This window comes from Brassica napus, chromosome C1 (genome assembly GCF_020379485.1).
Source record: "Brassica napus cultivar Da-Ae chromosome C1, Da-Ae, whole genome shotgun sequence".
In the NCBI taxonomy this organism is placed as follows: Eukaryota; Viridiplantae; Streptophyta; class Magnoliopsida; order Brassicales; family Brassicaceae; genus Brassica; species Brassica napus.
The window spans coordinates 32,683,538-32,696,341 of NC_063444.1; the positions used below are offsets into that span (position 1 = coordinate 32,683,538).

The 12,804-nt window shown below is 37.6% G+C and overlaps 1 protein-coding gene and 1 pseudogene across 1 annotated transcript; both read right to left on the reverse strand.

Moving 5' to 3' along the window:
- Positions 1-709: 709 nt before the first annotated feature.
- LOC106435014 lies at positions 710-10,230 on the reverse strand (annotated as a pseudogene).
- Positions 10,231-10,595: 365 nt separating this feature from the next.
- LOC106449800 (probable aldo-keto reductase 6) lies at positions 10,596-12,387 on the reverse strand. Its single transcript, XM_013891498.3, has 5 exons — positions 12,107-12,387; positions 11,802-12,005; positions 11,493-11,665; positions 11,303-11,405; positions 10,596-11,191 (listed from the first exon to the last, which is right to left on the reverse strand). The coding sequence occupies exons 1-5, from the start codon at positions 12,326-12,328 to the stop codon at positions 10,853-10,855; spliced, it is 1,041 nt and encodes a 346-aa protein (XP_013746952.2). The 5' UTR covers positions 12,329-12,387; the 3' UTR covers positions 10,596-10,852.
- Positions 12,388-12,804: the final 417 nt, after the last annotated feature.

Genomic DNA, 12,804 nt, shown 5'->3' on the forward strand with positions numbered 1-12,804 from the left:
GCCCTAATGTCGAAATCGTACTACCCGAAACTCTCCCTAGTCTCCAAGAGATTCCACGCTCTCATCGTCTCCAATGGGCTCTCCCGTGCGCGATCTCACTTGAAAACACGTGAACACGTCGTTTAGGTCTGCTTATAGTTGCCCGGTTGTCGTCTTCCCTCCTGGTTCAGCCTTTGGATCTGATCAGGTACTAACCAATGACATGGAAGAATACAGTTACAACAAGTCCACAGGAAACACTTTGTTGGTAGGTATACCCTCTTCGTCGTATGTACCAAAACTAAAAATAGGTATGGTTGGCTCCAAACACTACGCAGTCAGACATTACAATATTCCACCTACGTCATCCCCCATATTGATCCGTGAGGAGGGCACTCACACCTGGAGAAAAGCCCCTAGCATGAAGGTGGCTCGAGAAAATCCCATGGTGGATATTTTGGATGGGAAAATATATGTAATGGGTGGTTGCAACGCAGATGAATCTACGAACTGGGTGGATATCTTGCGCTGCCTACATGTAAGGGGTTGATCATGCTTTGGTTCTGGCCATTGACAATGCCTTTTGGCTTAAAAGTTGCGAACTTATCTTCTTTCGTTGATTCTCGATTTCATATGTAATTCCTTGGCTTTTATCATCACTTTTAAATACCTAAACCTTGTTTGACACTGAAAATTATTAGCTGTTCATCTGATAACTCAAGGATCTCACTAAAGTAAAAAAAAAAAAGTTTTAGAGAGGGAAAACTTTCTTGTGCTTGAAGTAAACAAAAAAGTCCACATCCAACACCCGTAACATGCAAAACCCATTGGAACATGGTCGGATCCTTGAAAACCCTATATACCTATGAGTAACCCTAATTACATGTGATATAAAAACTACTTTTGGGTCTCAAAGCTGGGGACTTTCTCTGTGGTTCAGCAATTATACTTGTTTCCAAGAAGACAATGGTGGAGTTTCAGCGTGGTCGTAAGTAGTTATTATGTCCCAATATCGTTCCCCTTTCACGAAATCCGGTCTAGCAATGGCCTCAAGCTCAGCCATGTCACCAGGAGTGAGTTTCACGGATAAAGCTCCAATGTTCTGATTGAGGTTTTCGATTTTGGTGGTTCCTGGAATGGGACAGACTAGCTCTTGCGTGGGTTCACCACCAAGGAGAAGATCTTATTGTGCTCTAGATTCTCCTCTTTGAATCTCGGTAGACTCTGTCAACACAGCAAATATCAACAAACAGAACATACTAAGTCAAATATTGAAACAAGATGGAACAGAGTAGTGAATCAATCGTGTACTTGCCTTTCGAGGATCACCTTGCTCAAGATTCTCAACAAGTTTGGTTCCTGATGCCAAGAAACCCCTTCCTAGAGGACTATAAGCTACAATTCCAATCCCAAGTTCCCTAGACATAAAAGAGATGAGATATGACTTCAACATGTAAACAAAGACGACTGCTATAGCTGCTTCTGGTTCCTCACACACCTGCAGGTGGGAATGATATATTCTTCAACGTCTCTTGACGATAAGGACCATTCTATTTGCAGAGCGGTTATCGGGTGTACTGCATGTGCTCTTCTGATAGTTGAGGCAGAGGCTTCAGACAAACCGATGTATTTTATTTTACCTTCTTCCACTAGCTTCTTCAGTTCTCCCATCTTTAAAAGTACATATAAATCATAAGTTCAACAAATAAAAGAGCAACAAAAATATGTATATAAAGAAGTGCAACAAAAATCAGCACAAGAAACAGAATATTAGTTTCCTCATGTACACGGTACAATCATCACAAGCATGTCTCAGACTCCAAGTTTTGCCCTTAATACTTATTACTCATCACATTCTATGAGATTTATCAGTAACTTAAGACACAAGTTTGGAAAAAAACTGAAACCAAGAAGTAATTACCGTGACTTCGATGGGGACAGTGGTATCAATCCGATGCTGGTAATAAAGATCAATGCAGGTAACACCAAGACGCCTTAAACTTGCCTCACAAGCAGACCTCACATAGTTTGGATCTCCCCTAAAACCTAACTTTCCATCTTCAGAAGTAACGAGCCCAAACTTTGTCGCTAATTCCACTTTCTCCCTCAACCCATCTTTCAAAGCCTATCAAGGGAAAAAAAATACAAACAGCTCTGATGATTGGCATGAAGCACTACAAGAAAACAACGGTATTCTGACGGACATTCCGACGGAAAATGAAATCCTCGGAATATCCCGAGGAATTCCGAGGAAACACAAAATTGGGTTTCCTCGGAATTTCCTCGGAATATACCGACGGAATTCCGAGGAAATATCAATCCGTCGGAATATTCCGAGGAAACTCCGAGGAAAAATGTGTTCCTCGGAAAAAACCGATGAATTCTGAGGAAATATTATAGCCGTTGGGGGATTTTACAAAATTCCGAGGAAATTCCAACGAACTAGCCTTTTCCGTCGGAATTCCGTCGGAATTTCCTCGGTCTGTCAGCAGGATTTAAACTATAAATACAAGCACTCCTCTTCCTCTTCATTCACTCCATATCTTCATCCTCCCTCTTACTCTATTTACACACGAATTTGATTCATAAAAAATATGTCTTCTTCAAATTATTTTCGTTCTTGGATCGATCGACCTCATTTGGATCCGAACACGAGATTGCTTACGGAAGAATACCAACGAGGTATAACCGAATTCATGGGGTTAGTTCACCGACAACCGGAAGCAAAAACAGGTATGTTAAGATGTCCTTGCTCTAATTGTAAAAATAGAAAGGTTATTAAAGAGTGGGATGTTTGGACTCATCTATATTTGAGTGGGTTTACACGAAGTTATAAAATTTGGTATCATCATGGGGAAACTGATTATGAACATGGTAGTACTAGCGAACCTCAGCCAGCGGTTAGATTAGAAGAACCAATTAGAATAGATGTAGATTATGGTGTAGGTACTGAGCAGATGGTAAATGATCATTTTAGAGGGGAAGATTTACCCAATGCACAAGCTAGGAGATTTTATGATATGTTGGATGCTGGAAAGCAACCATTGTACGAAAGTTGCAGAGATGGTCATTCAGCTTTATCATCTGCTACAAGATTGATGGGCATTAAAACAGATTATAATTTGGCTGAAGACTGTGTGGATGCGATTGCTGATTTTGTAAAAGGTATTCTACCCGAGGATAATGTAGCTCCTGGTTCATACTACGAGGTTCAGAAACTCGTACCTGGTCTTGGTTTATCGTATCAGGTAATAGATGTATGCAGCGACAACTGCATGATTTATTGGAGGGCGGATGAACAGCGGGTTACATGCAAATTTTGTGGAAAGCCTCGTTATAAAGATACGAGTGGAAGAGTTCCAGTGCCATATAAAAGGATGTGGTATTTACCTTTGACGGAAAGGTTGCAGAGGTTGTATCTGTCTGAACGTACAGCGCAACCAATGAGATGGCATGCGGAGCACTCAACAGATGGTGAGATCAGACATCCTTCAGATGCAAAAGCGTGGAAGCATTTCCAATCAAAGTATCCCGACTTTGCGTATGAGAGAAGAAATGTCTACCTTGGATTATGTACTGATGGTATCAGTCCGTTTGGCAAGAGTGGAAGACAGTATTCTCTATGGCCCGTCATTCTTACACCATACAACCTACCCCCAAACTTGTGCTTGCGACGAGAGTTTTTGTTTCTCTCGATTCTCGTTCCCGGACTAGAGCACCCTAAGAGATCACTTGATGTGTTTCTTCAGCCACTAATATATGAGTTGCAAGAACTATGGGCTCAAGGTGCTGAAACATACGATGTTTCGTGTAAAGAAAACTTTCAAATGCGGGCAGTACTAATGTGGACAATAAGTGATTTTCCAGCATATGGTATGTTGTCTGGATGGACAACGCATGGAAGGCTATCATGTCCATATTGTCAAGATAACACTGATGTTTTCCAACTAAAACACGGAAGGAAAACGTGTTGGTTTGACTGTCACAGGAGATTCCTACCACCTGATCATCCATATCGTAGGAGTAGGAATTTGTTTACGAAGAACAAGAGGGTGTTTGACAGTCCACCTCCGAAAATTTGTGGGAAAGATTTGAAGATACAACTAAGAGATTTTGGTGCAGAAAGGACGCCAGACGTCTGTGGACATGAGCGTTTTCCAGTAGATGCTGTTGGAGAACTACATAACTGGCACAAAAAAAATATTTTCTGGGATCTGCCATACTGGGAGGATCATCTGCTAAGGCATAATTTAGATGTCATGCATATTGAGAAGAACTTTTTTGACAATCTCATGAACACGATCCTTAATGTTCAAGGTAAAACAAAGGATAATTTGAAGTCAAGACTGGATTTAGTCGATATATGTGCTCGTTCAGAACTTCATGTTGATGAGAATGGTAGGGCTCCTTTTCCCATATACCGACTTGATGCAGAGGGAAAAGATGCGTTCTTTGATTGGATTTCAAACGATGTGGAATTTCCAGACGGTCGATGGGATAGTCAAATCGATCGATCACATTGTTACGCTTTGGTCCATCTTAGTGATCGATCGATGCATTTTTGGATATATATACATCGATCGATCCGTTTATAAAAAAACGTACGAGATTTTCCAAGGACATTCCGAGGAAAGTTTGAGATTCTCGATCGATCGATGGGATAGTCAAATCGATTGATCACATTGTTACGCTTTGGTCCATCTTAGTGATCGATCGATGCGTTTTTAGATATATATACATCGATCGATCCGTTTATAAAAAAACGTACGAGATTTTCTGAGGACATTCCGAGGAACGCTTGAGATTCTCGATCGATCGATGGGATAATCTAATCGATCGATCACATTGTTACGCTTTGGTCCATCTTAGTGATCGATCGATGCATTTTTGGATATATATACATCGATCGATCCGTTTATAAAAAAAATTGACGTATTGAAACCCCAAACACTAGTTCCTCGGAATTTCCTCGGAATATTCCGACGGAATTCCGAGGAAGAAGAGGGTTTCCTCAGAATTCCCTCGGAGGAAATTCCGAGGAAATAGGGTTTTTAAACCGAAAACAACGTTTTGCGGTTTGAATAACACCTATATAACCCTTATTAAGTGTCTTACGTTCATTATGAAGTCAAAAATTTGTTCCTTACCGTATAATTAACATTTTTCCGATTGTATGAACGAAATCCCACAACATAAGAGAAACAGTTATACCTTTTAATGAACGGTAAAGGGAATACTTTCAATTAGTTTTGAAATTTGTTATTTCATGGTTTATGCTCATTTATACAAACAATCCTCAATTGTATGCATTACAATTGTATAAAAAATGAAATACGGCAAAAAAAATTGATGTTTTGAAACCCCAAACACTAGTTCCTCAGTATTTCCTCGGAATATTTCGAGGAAATTCCGACGGATATTTTACTATCCGTCGGAATTTCCTCGGAATACTTTCATTTTACCGGGCAAATATTTCGCGAAAATTGAAATTAGAATTCCGACGGAATTCCGACGGATAATGTCCGTCGGACCCTAGGTTTTATAACCACGAGCCCCTTCTTCTTCCCCATTTCTCTCTTCTTTCTCTGCGCGACTCCTCTCTTCTCTCCGGCGATTTCCCCCAGAAATCCGACGATATCTCCGGCGATCTCCTCTTTCTCTTACACAAATCATGTAAGGACCCTATCCCACTCTCTTATGCTCTATTTATTAGGTTTTTGTGTAGTTTTGATAGATTTTTGTTAGGGTGATTGGTTAGGATTGTGATTTGGTTGTATAATAGGTTTAGAATTGCGATTTGGTTGAATAATTTGTTTTGTTGAATTGATTTAGAATTTTTTTATAATTTTTTTATTTTTTTTGTATTTATATAATCGATTTTTGTATATAAAATCGATTTTTGTATTTTACAAAACGATTTTTCTATATAAATTCGATTTTTTTACAAAATCTTTTTTGTATATAAATTCGATTTTTTGGACTTTACAAAACATTTTTAATATCTATAAAACTTTTTTGTGATTAAAAACTATTATTTGGGATTTAAAAATATTTTTAATATATATATATATATTATTAAAACTATTTTTTGTAATTATTAAACTATTTTTTATTTATTAAAAATACTTTTTGTTTATTAGAACTATTTTTATATATTTATTAAATATATTTAATATCTATAAATCTTTTTTTGTGATTAAATTATTTGGGATTTTTTTTTTGAAAAAAATTAATTTATATATTTCTGTATTTATTAAATATATTTTTTTAATTTACAGGTCTCATGATGATCAGACCCGGCCTCGACAGCGTCGTGGTCGTGGTGGTACGTGGAGCCAGTCTCGGGATTCCAGCCATTTTCAGGATTCCCCTTCGCCCCACAGCTCCAACCATACATCTCCCTCTGCTGCATCCGCTCCTGCTCCTCTCGCTCCCGCTGCTGCATCCGCTCCTGCTCCTCCGGGTCCTCCGGGAGTGATGAGTGTTGCGGAGTTGGTTCAACAGCCCGATCGTGACCATCTTCCGTATCTCACTCCGTATCCACATGGACGGGGTCAAACATGGTAATTAAACATTTTTTTTCTTTAAATTTGGATTCATTATTAACCGTTTGTTCTTTTTATTAGGTTCAACCGATCCGGGAACGGGATCAGCGCATGGATCAACCGTATGATATACTCGGCCCTCGACAGGGGACATCCGACTTTCACTCACTTCCCTACCGACAAGCAGGTTCTGTGGTTTCGTCAGTTTGCGGTAAGTATTTTAATTTTTTACTTATATTTTTAATCTTTAATATAAATTTTCTACTAATTGTGTTTTTTTTTCAGCAAGAGTTCAACTGGAATTCCGATGAGACGCTCTTTATCTATCACCACTTCGTCCATAAAGTTATGGACAACTATGGGAAGCAGATCCACGAGTGGAAGAAGAAGTGGGAAATCAATAAGGTTCGATTTAATTTATTAAACAATTTTTTTAATTTATTAAACTATTTTTTAATTTATTAAACTATTTTCTTTTTTTTTTATTAAAAGGTCCCAAAGTCGATGAACGTCACGGTCTGGAAGGAGTTGTGTGCGCATTGGGATAAGGAAGAGACGAAAGAAACTTCTTCCATCAACTCCACCAACCGCAGGAGCGACCGTAAAGGGAAGGGCATCTACAAGCATAACTTGGGTGCTCAATCTATTGCCACTCTGGGAGATCGCATGGTAAGTTCAACCGCTTTTTCTTCAATTATTTGAGTTTCAGAATTTTAATTTATTGTGCATTTCTTCTAATTTCAAATGTTTTTTTAATTTATGTTTTTTTCAAGGCGGAAGAAAATGATGGCGAGCCGGTTGATGATCTCGCCCTAACGAGGAGGGCATATACCAACAAGAAGACCGGCCAGATTGATGATGGTCTTGTGAGGGACGTGGTCGACCTGGTCCAAACTCAGGTGGTAGACGAAGTGTCTCAGCTTCAAACCGAGGATGACGCTTCGACGGCTTCGACCAACTTGTCCCGGTTTCGAATCAACGAAATCGTTGAATCCGTAAGTTCTTTTTTTTTTTAAAGTTCAATTCATTTATTTCTTGGTTTAAATTTGTAAATTTGGCTATTTTCTATTCAGTCGGTTCCAAAGAAGAAGGGACGTTTGGTCGGTTTGGGTCGTCGCACCCGGTCGGTTCCTCCTTCTTATGCACCACCGCCCTTTGTTGATCCAGAAGTACTTACGGCTCAGTTGAAGGACAAGGATGATCGCATATCTTTGTTGGAGACCCAGATGGCGGCTCAACAGGCGGGCTATGAGGCGCAGAGGAGGCTGAACCAGCAAATGATGAAGATGATGCAGAGGATGTACTCGAACGAGGTGTTCCCGGACGTGCCAGACCAGTAGTTTTTTTTTTTTCCAAAAACTCGGAATGTTTTATTTTTATTTGCGAAACTTTGAATATTAATTAATATGATTTCAATTTTAATTTTAATTTTATATTTTCGAATTTAAATTTCAAAAATTTTATTTTTTTAAAAAAATTAATATTTTTTACATTCCGAGGAAATTAATTATATTTTTTACTCGATCGATCGATGCGTTTTTGGACATAAATCCATCGATCGATCTGTTTATAAAAAAACGTTCAGAATATACCGAGGGACATCTTCCTCGGAATATACCGAGGGACACCTTTCCTCGGAATATACCGAGGGACCGGTTCCTCAGAATATACCGAGGAAGATTTCCCTCGGTATATTCCGATCGATCGATGGATATATGTCCAAAAACGCATCGATCGATGAGCTTCCGAAGAAATATCCCGACGAAGTTCTCCCTCAGTATATTCCGAGGAGATTTCCGACAAACTAGTGATCCTCGAAATTTCCTCGGAAATTTGTTTCCTCGGAATTCCGTCGGAAAATTCCGAGGGATTTCCGAGGAAAGAAGAAATTCCGAGGAATTATTTTTGAGGACTTGTTTCGTTGGTATGTCGTCGGAATAACGTTAGTCCGACGAAATTCCGACGATTTTTTCCCTTGTATCCTTACTGTTTTCCTGTAGTGAAGCTTAAACCCTAAACTCTAAATCAAATCACTTGTTTCTTTACCTTTCCCAGGAGCAGCTCGTTTATCTCGGGGCCATAGAAGTCGGAGGTGTCTAAGAATGTGATTCCAGAGTTAATGGTGTGGCGAAGAAGAGCGACGGCCTTTGTTTTAGGTGTTGGAGCACCGTAGAAAGCAGAGAGACCCATGACACCAAGTCCCTGAGCTGAAACCTCAAGGCCTTGGCTCCCCAGCTTCATCCTAGGAACTTTGTAAGCTTCTTCCGCCATTGATGAATGAACCTTTCGAGGACTAAGCAAAATGATTCAATGAAAATGTGTTTCAACACAAAAAAGGATTTTTTTTTTTTTTAGCATAAGGAGAAGCCAATGGAATTTTATAGAAGTGGATAGGCGCCAGACTGTAGGTTCGAAGTTAAAAAGCAAAGAGGACAAAACAAAAGTGTAGGCTTTCAAGACTTTTCAGTTTTGTACATCTGACTGTATAAAGAAAAAGCAAAACTGTAGTCTTTAAGACTTTTCGAGAATGCTCACGTGGTAGAGAACCATTAACCCTACCAACCCCAAGGAGGGTGCTTAATTTTTTTTTTTTTCTTTTTTAGTCTTTTTTTTTATTTAAAAAAAAAAATTAAAAACGAACTAATCGCGGACTACTACGTGTCAGTGAGGTCCGCGAAACAGCTCAAGCATCGATGCCAAATCTCATGTTTTTAACACTCCATTTTCTTCTTTTATGGTGGGCTCCACCAACAAGCACTCAAATCAAGCATCTGTATTAATGGTGCTTTTATACTTGATGTTTAGTTTGTCTTCCAGATCATGATTACATCATGTGCCACGTGTAAACATTGATGGTTCTTTTATACTTGATGTTTAGTTTGTCTTCCAGATCATGATTACATAATGTGCCACGTGTAATAACCCAACTCCACGAGATTAACAAACTGTATTGCCACATAATATCAGTTTTTATATGTAAACATGCCACTTAAACTTCGGTAACCGTTTGACTAAAGGAAACACTATCAATGTAAGAAGAAACTTTCATTTGTTCATCTGGAAAAAATGTCATTTAAATTATCAATTTTAGATTTGATTCGAATAAACCATTATATAACTTTATCAGAAAAAACAAAAAGACATTCAATTTTTGTTGATAAACTATTTTAATCATAAATGTTTGTTGACCATATTCTTTTAGTCATATCCACATGAAATAGCTATAAAATTGATTTTTTTTTGACAAAAATATGAATCGGCATTAGTTTCTAACAAAATATTAGATGCTAACTTTTAAAATAATTTATTTAGTAACTATAACACTTTATAAATACGTATTAAATAATTTAAAATATTTTTTTCTTTATTTTCTTCAAAATAATATTTATATCATTTTCATTTATATTCTAAAATAGTTAGTTTGAGAATATTAAATAAATACTTAATACTCAGTTAATGATATGTTAACTAAATATTTTAGAATATAAATGAAAATTATAGAATTCTTACTTTCAGAAAATGAAAAAAAATATATCTTTGTTTGAATTATTTATTAGTGTTATAGTTACTAAAATATATTTTTTAATATTTAAATCCAATATTTTGGAAAAATTATTGATTTATATTTGTGCCAGAAAAAGTATCAACTCAGAAATTCAAGAAAGTATCTTGGTATAATGATACCCTTATTATTTTTAAATAAATATTTAAAATAGAAAATTCTTTATTTTGATATATTTTAATAAAAAATAATTAAAAAATGAAACTAATAACAAAAATCTCAATAGTTAGTGAATATTTCATAATTTTAAGTTGTTTATGTTAGCATCCTCTTAATTACCATTTTTGTGCAAATCTTTAATAGTGCAAACTGCTTAAATTCACAAAGTTCATGAAATCAAGTGTTCATTTGAAGTCATAAATTAATGTTTGGGTAACCGAAAACCCAAATATATTTTTGAGCCAAAAAAAAAAAAAAAAATATATATATATATATAATTAATTTTAATGAGATGTATAAGATGAAAAACAGTGACATTGGGCGATAAAAAAAAAGAAAAAGAAAAACAGTGACATTGGTCAACGACCAAAATATTCTTGATCAAATTATTAAATTGCAAGACAGGAAACCTCAAACATTACATAAACTTGTTCTTTCTTAGGCATTGAATTTTTCTTATTGCAAACTCGCAGACCCATCCATTAAACTAAACTTATTCAAACACACACACACACACAACCAAAAGCACAATAAAACGGCATTCGTCCAACGCCTTCATCCCATTTACCCCTCAAACCGATCATAAACTGCAGTCCAAAGATGCGGTTTATGCTGCTTTCCAAGAAGACAGTAGTGGAGTCTCCGAGTCCTTGTAAGTAGCCATGTTGCTGTCGTATCGTTCTCCTTTCACAAAATCCGGTCGGGCGATGGCTTCCAGCTCAGCCATCTCTTCAGGAGTAAGCTTCACAGATAAAGCTCCTATGTTCTGGTTCAAGTTTTCAATCTTGGAGGTTCCTGGAATGGGACAGACATCATCTCCCTGGTGGTGAACCCATGCAAGAGCAAGTTGTGCAGGAGTGCAGCCTTTCTTTGTCGCCATCGCCTGAACCTTCTCATAAAGAATCTTGTTGTGGTTTAGATTCTCCTCTTGGAATCTCGGTAGACCCTGTGAGCAAATTAAAAAATAGCAACAGACAGAACATACTAAGATGACTCTAAATCTTCAAATATGCTAAAACGAGATGGAACAGAGAACTGAATCCTTATTGTTACTTGCCTTTCGATAATCATCGTCCTCCAAATTCTCAGCAAGCTTAGGTCCTGCTGCCAAGAAGCCTCTTCCTAAAGGGCTATAAGCTACAATTCCAATCCCAAGTTCCCTACAAGAGTTGAGATATGAATAAAGAAAAAACATGTAAACAAAGAGAAAGAGTTATGTTTGATTCTGATTCTGATTCCTCACACACCTGCAGGTAGGAATGATATCTTCTTCCACGTCTCTTGACCATAGGGACCATTCTATCTGCACAGCAGTTATCGGGTGAACCGCATGTGCTCTTCTGATAGTTGAGGCAGAGGCTTCAGACAAACCGATGTATTTTATTTTACCTTCTTCCACTAGCTTCTTTAACTCTCCCATCTTTGTCAAATAGTTTCATCAAACCATTAGTTAAACCAATATCACAAAGAGAAAAAGAGCCCTTTTTTCTCCATGAATAAGCTATAACTTTGAACACAAGTTTGGAATAAAATTGAAACCAAGAAGCCGTTGCTACCGTGACTTCGATGGGCACAGTGGTATCAATCCTATGCTGGTAATAAAGATCAATGGATGTAACACCAAGACGCCTTAAGCTTGCCTCGCAAGCAGACCTCACGTACTCTGGATCTGCCCTAAAACCAAATTTTCCATCTTCAGAAGCAATGATACCAAACTTTGTTGCCAGTTCCACTTTCTCCCTCAACCCATCTTTCAAAGCCTGAAAAAAGTGTATATACCTTAATGATTGGCACGAACCATAATCCCTAACTCATAGCTTCAAAACCTAATACCAAGTACAAAACGAAGAGTTTTGTTTACCTTGCCCAGGAGCAGCTCGTTAGTCTCAGGGCCGTATATGTCTGAAGTGTCTAGGAATGTGACGCCGGCTTTAATGGCATGTCGGAGAAGAGCGACGGCGTTAGTCTCAGGTGTTGGAGCGCCGTAGAAGGCAGAGAGACCCATGCAGCCAAGTCCCTGAGCTGAAACCTCAAGGCCTTGGCTCCCGAGTTTCATCCTCCGTACTCCGCAAGCTTCAGCCATTGTGTAATCAAAGAGGAAAAGATTTGAAGAAAAATGTTTTGGTGGATTCAGAAGCAGATTAAAGTGGTATTTATAGGAGTGGAGACTGTACGTGGAGTGGGTGTGGCATTGCTATGGGCTGGTTAAGTGTGTTTCGGAGTTTCTTAATTATTAGTCAAAGAAAAGTCTTATTAGGTTTTTTGAACTGTACATTTTGTTTGTTTTATTTTCTTAGTTGTTATTTATTTGATAAAAGGAATAAAAATTTATATATTTTGACGTCATTGATGATTTCATATCAGTACTCACCGTTTGATTTTCCAACATCTTTTTATAATTTTAAATTACGGACCTCTCCAAGAAAACTATATTAAACACACTAGTTGGAATAATCATTGACAATATAATAAATATACTTTTGAAAATATACATCTAAAGATAACTAGATAAGGTGACTCCCATTATCAAAAGTTGTGCTTTCTAAACTCTGATTAGCA

Bases quoted from the DNA above. Each gene is read 5' to 3' on its own strand.
- LOC106449800 (XM_013891498.3), bottom strand. From the start codon at position 12,328: ATGGCTGAAGCTTGCGGAGTACGGAGGATGAAACTCGGGAGCCAAGGC. The intron at 12,006-12,106 runs GTAAACAAAACT...CACTTTTTTCAG, and splicing joins ACGAGCTGCTCCTGGGCAAG to GCTTTGAAAGATGGGTTGAG. The intron at 11,406-11,492 runs GTGTGTGAGGAA...CAACTCTTGTAG, and splicing joins GATATCATTCCTACCTGCAG to GGAACTTGGGATTGGAATTG.